This window comes from Lycium barbarum, chromosome 12 (genome assembly GCF_019175385.1).
Source record: "Lycium barbarum isolate Lr01 chromosome 12, ASM1917538v2, whole genome shotgun sequence".
Taxonomy (NCBI): domain Eukaryota; kingdom Viridiplantae; phylum Streptophyta; class Magnoliopsida; order Solanales; family Solanaceae; genus Lycium; species Lycium barbarum.
Window position 1 is genome coordinate 105,168,478 of NC_083348.1, and position 6,000 is coordinate 105,174,477.

The following is a 6,000-nucleotide window of genomic DNA, read 5'->3' on the forward strand; positions in this document are numbered from 1 at the left end:
TGGATGGTTTCAGACGAGGTAGGGGTAGGCCAAAGAAGTATTGGGGAGAGGTAATTAGACACGACATGGCGCAGTTACAGCTTACCGAGGACATGACCTTAGATAGGAGGGTTTGGAGGACCCATATTAGGGTAGAAGGCTAGTAGATAGTCTCATTACCCTGCCTTATTAATAGTCGCATTATCGTAGTATAATTTCTTGTGCTCTAATTTATGCTATTATGCTATTATCTGTTATTTCCTGTGCTTTGATTATTCTATGTTATCTGTGTCGCTTGCGTTACTTCATTTCCATATCGCTTTGAATCTCTTAGCCGTATCTGACCTCTTTTTATGTTTTTATTGAGTCGAGGGTCTCTCGGAAACAGCCATCCTACCTTGGTAGGAGTAAGGTCTGCGTACACTCTACCCTCCCCAGACCCCACGTTGTGGGATTTCACTGGGTTGTTGTTGTTGTTGTATCTCTGTAAACCCATGATGTTCCCATGACAACAGGGTTGCCTCTGCCAATAGAAATTAAGATATTATCAATCGGAATTATACATATACACAAACATTGAGTATTCATCATTTCAATTAAGTTGAATGAATCGACAACCTCTTAAACTTATCTGTAAATTTCATTTGGATATTCGAACTACTGGCTGTTCCGATTGAGCACCTGAAAACATGATAAGTATTCAGCTATTCAATTGGAGGATGTGCAGTGCAAGTGTCGAAATGAAATTTAGTGGCAAGTTAATTATGAGATTGTCGATGTATATTCAGCCTTTCAATTAACTAGTTGCGGTTTAGGTTTAAAGAACAGCGAATTATCAATACACATACTTGGAGTCTTTGGTTTTCAGAGAACCGCTCCCTGAATTTTCAGTAATATCACGGATTTCATTGTTTTGTTCCTCTACCGTCATTGAATCACTCTGTTGATCAACTTCAAAGTAATTATCGGAGATTTCATTCTTCTCCAGTAGTCGATCACGGAGGCCTGAATTATCCGACATTTTCAACTTCTTGACTCTTTGCTTCAGATTTTTTGAGAGTATATAAGCTATGATAATTGATATGATCTCCTCGAGTAAAAAAAACGTAAGAGGAAAACAGAGTAGCTAATGGGAGTATGGTGTTCTAGTTTAATTTCACTACAATTTATAGACGTAGCCTGAGGTGTTCGTGCACTCACAACTTATTCAAACAACATTATCTTATATTTCCCAATTTCATTTATGTCATGAATTTGACCAGTATATGACAATAACCCTTCTGAAAGATATACTATATATAGTTAGTAGCGCCCCTTTATCAATATTTTTCTAAGTCAAATAACTTGAAATGGTAAACGGTTTATCACTCTTATAACTTCAAATGCATTTTTCTCATTTTCAGAGTTATATGACTCGTTGTCACATTTCGCTTCTCGAGAGTCAACTTAGTTAATTTTCGCAGCTAAATTAAATTAAATTAATTTAATATTTTAAAATTAAAATTTAGATATTTAAAAATTATACGAAAATTACTTTAATTGTGACAAGTATCCTGGTACAGAGGGAGTTCAAATTTTTATTGAAATGTACAAGCTCATTTATTTGTTGAAAGTTTTGTACACTCTTTGAGAAGTAGTCGAACAAAAATCCTAACAAAGTTTTTTTTAGATGTTAAGAGATTTTTAACGTGGAAAGTGCCTTTTCTCAAAAAAGATATTTTTTAGGGACACTCACAAGATTTGAAAGAAAAACATAATTATTCAAATCTGTTTTTGGTTTGCACAACATTTGTTCAGAACATTTCTCCAAATGCCGTCGCATTCATAAGAAATACTACTTTTCATGAATGGCCGACGTTTGAATACATTAATGTGTTAAAATGATTCAACTCAATAAATAAGTTTGATCATAAACCGTCCAATATTTGTTTCAGTCAAAATGGACGGATCGACTTGAGCTAAATAAGAATCTTAATCAGAACACTTCCCCTAATACAAAATTAATTATTTAAATTTGTTTGTTTTTCTTTTATAATTTTCTTATTACCAAAGCAAACTAATTACAGCCTTTTCTTCTATTTCCGTCACTATATCAAAAAGATTACCTAAAAAAACTTATTTTTATACGTAATTAATGATAAGTTCAAATTTGTGCTATATATGCCGTTAAAATTGTTCCAAAATCTTAGAATGAAGAAATTAGATTTTAACCAAAATGACCTATTAATAGATATATAAGTTATATAATATAACCAACTCAACCGCTCAAATTTGAACGGATTGACGTATTGAACATTGTTTACCCCTTAAAAAGGTAACAATTGAATTTATACGCAGTTAAAGGATACGTGGTGTAATATGTTGATACAATAATGAAGTAAGCAATAACAAGCAAAGATTCGTAAAGAGCAAGAAAAGAGATAGCCTTGATTGATAATTGAGGAACACAACAAATTGGTCCGGCTTGGAGCCTTTTTTGCCTTGAACCCGAGCCAATCTTAGGAGAATTAGAATAGTTTTAGTGGTTACAGAGTAAGAATGTGAGAGTAATGAGGACCTGGTCCATAATGAGAGGATTCACCCCTATATATAGTACAAGACTTAGAGTTATACATGGTAACTAAATCCGCTAAACGGATAATGATTCAGATGATTTGGGGCGCCACAACGGCTGGCAACGCAACACTCGGCGTAACGGGCGGCGGGAAATCCGTTACAGGTCGGATTTCTTGCATTCGTGTCAACTAGCGTCCCTCCAGTTTATGATCCCTCGAGCTTTATTCTATCCGACTCGTTGAACTTGGACTGACGTTACATCTCAAAGCCAACTCTCATACCCTGCTCCGATCTTGCGTCAATGGACCAAAACATGTTACCTCGGTTTATACGGTATACAAACATGTTATATTTTTATTTCTAAAATTGACACTCCTAAATGGTACGTACTAGTTTAAAATTTTCCATGCCCTCCAAAAAAAAAAAAAAAAAAAAATTTGCAATTTTCAAACACAGCGTGGGACTTTCTGAAAGTATTTGACTTTTTGGCTATCTGAGACTATATTATTATTGAATTAGAGAATGGGGGTGTCATGGGGGCAACGACTAATTTGCAAATTGATTTCCACCTCTTTAATTGTCCTCTCCCACAAGACTCGTTCTGATCATCCTTCTCTCTCTCTCTCTCTGCATTCTTCTTCCTTTCATCCATTGAAATTAGAAAGACCTAAAATCTCATATTCATGAATTCTGTAAGTTTCTCTCTCTTCCAATCTTTTTCATTTTCATTTTTATTTTTGTCATGAATTCCCTATGCTTTTTTGAATGTGAATATTCTTGAATTTGCCATCGGTTATTGAATAAGATGAAATATAATGCGATTCAAGAAATGTGTAAATATCCAAAACCCCGACCCCCACATTTCTCCTTGAATGAATGAAACGTTAGGAAAAATTGTTTCATATGTATATGATTTCTTTGTTAATATGGCATGGCTGGGACCGAGCTTATTCGCCTTTATTTTCAATTCGTTTGCTGCTGTTGCTGCATATAATTCACCAACAATTTTAACTGTTAACATGTTTTTGCTTGATTTTTATAGCCAGATTGAGCACCTTTAGTTGATAATCTATTTCACATTTCAGTTTAACAAAGATGTTTAATTGATTGTTCTTAAAAGACATAAGATTAGAATAAAATCATGTGTTAGAGTTGTTTGACTTACCACGAGGTTTAAGGGGGAAAAGTGAGCCTTTTGACACATACCAAAAGTACCTTTTAGAATTCTTGTTGCCTTAAATATGCCATGTCATTCTAATAGCTATAAGAGCATGTCATTATAAGTAAAATGAGAAGAAAAATTTCATTCTTTTTTGAAAACTGAAAAGGAAGAGGAAGTAATTAGAGTGAATTTACTAAAGGGAACATAAAGAAAGACTTCAGTTTGCTTATAATGGCTAACTTACATTTCTTCATTTCTCTGTTTTGACACCATTTTCCAGCAAGAAAAAGGTCGGCCATTGCCGAAATTCGGGGAGTGGGATGTAAATAATCCGGCCTCGGCAGATGGATTCACTGTCATATTTGCTAAGGCTAGAGATGACAAAAAAGCTAGTGGCAGTGCAGCACCAACACAAGCGCCCAGGAATGACTATGCATATGGACAACCTAACCCTTATCAGCAAGAACCCAGGGTATCCCCTCAACTACTAAATCTTAATATTTGATTACACTTTTGCAAATGATCACTTGGAGATATCAACTACTTGGAGTTATGGTCTAGTTGTTGTTGTTGTTGTTTACCATCATTAGGTTCGGCGTTTGTCAGGAGTTCCTTTTTAGTTTGGTTCGAGACTTGCCTCTCAATGTATATAATTCTGAGATCTAGAGACACCTATTCTAGAGAAATTTTATTCAGTGGTGACATGAAATGTGTTTGAATTACAACTCTTGGAAATTAGATTCGGATATACTGAAACTTGACGAAAATAGAATAAATTGATAGAACAAGTCCATATGCAGGCGGGATTAAGGTATTGTCATGTTGGTGAGTTTACGTCATGTTCAATGTCTGCTAAGAGTCTTTGTAATCTTGTTAGTAGGAGATGCAAAGAACCTCTGATGATAGATAGTTTAATTGTTGAAATTTCATTAAGTCAGACTCCAACTAGTTTAGAATTGATGGTAATTGATTAGTTGAATTGACTCTTACATCTACTATATCTGCAGAAAAAAAGGTTTTGCTGTTTCTGAAACCATAATGTTTCGGTGGCTGTGAATCGTGAGACTTAAGGCCATCGTCATAATATTGCAGTTCAAGTCTGCCAAGTGTAGTTTACAAAGGTGGGAGAATGGGTGCTGCAGCCTCTGTTTGTATTTTCCTGTATTGGTTATTTTGCATATAAGGTTTTCTTAAAGTCTCTCTCAATAGTACTCTACTCCCCAATATGTATTATTCAGGGGAATCGCCGACCAACTTTAACAAACACGCTAATGTATTATGCTCGACAATCATAGTTGATTAGTCTGTCAATTTATATCACTTCTCTTGTAGAACATGGTACTAGATTGAATGATATATCTGTTATGTTGTCCTCAGAGCTAATAGCAGCTGTTTAGAATTTTCAGTATGTGCGTTTACCAGTGCAATTTGAATATTTGAACCTTCTCCAGCTACATGGATTATGTATCTTGTACATTATGATGAAACTTGCCTCTTCATGCCATCAGGATGGCTACTAGTAGAGAAAGAAAGAACTCGTCTTTCATGCTCGAATTGGCTGCTGGTAGAGAAAGAAAGTTCCTATTTATGTGTCCATTGGACACTACCACAAGCAGAGGATTGAGAAGACATATAATTTGAGAAAATAATATTTGCGTTGCCTCATGATATCATGAACAGAACAAACAAATGGCAAACCATTATAAGAAAAGCTGAAAAGGGATTTAAGCACATATTTTTTTCTTACACCACACCAACTATGGTAAGTGTATTTCTTTATTTTTAGGTTACCATATTGTACGTGCTATCAAGAGTTATATGTTATTGTAAATCACCTTAATCTGATTGTGTAAAAAATATTATATACAATCACTTTACAATATTTAAACTCAAGCAAATAAGTAATATCTATAATTCTCTCATTGTCCATGACAAATTGCTCGAGGTTATATAGCCTATAACAAGAAAGCAACCCATGAGTGGCACAATTAAATTAGAATCATGTCCTTAGTAGCAAACTCAAGGGCGGAGCCACACCTTTTAGATATAGGGTTTAGCATAATCCAATAATTTTAGTTCAAAATCAATATTTATATTTAAAAATTATTTGATTATATAAATAAATATAAGTAGAAGCCATTAAATAAAAATAATTGCGATTCAGAATCCAGAAAACAAAATTCAGTCTCCCGCCCCCATAGTTGTCAAATATGGTTATTTATGGCAGTCAAGATGGTCAATTTGAAATGTCAATCACCTCATAACACATAGTACGTAGCATAATTATACACTACATAAAAATA

General features: G+C 34.4%; 1 protein-coding gene across 1 annotated transcript; it reads left to right on the top strand.

Annotated features, from left to right (window-relative positions):
- The first annotated feature begins 3,077 nt into the window (after window positions 1-3,077).
- Window positions 3,078-5,073, top strand: LOC132622609 (protein NOI4). Its single transcript, XM_060337235.1, has 3 exons — window positions 3,078-3,227; window positions 3,978-4,169; window positions 4,705-5,073. Exons 1-3 carry the CDS (start codon window positions 3,219-3,221, stop codon window positions 4,726-4,728), a joined length of 225 nt encoding a protein of 74 aa, XP_060193218.1. The 5' UTR covers window positions 3,078-3,218; the 3' UTR covers window positions 4,729-5,073.
- The last annotated feature ends 927 nt before the right edge of the window (window positions 5,074-6,000 follow it).

Coding starts and splice junctions, on each gene's coding strand:
- LOC132622609 (XM_060337235.1), top strand. Junction 4,170..4,704: donor CTTATCAGCAAGAACCCAGG/GTATCCCCTCAA, acceptor CTATATCTGCAG/AAAAAAAGGTTTTGCTGTTT.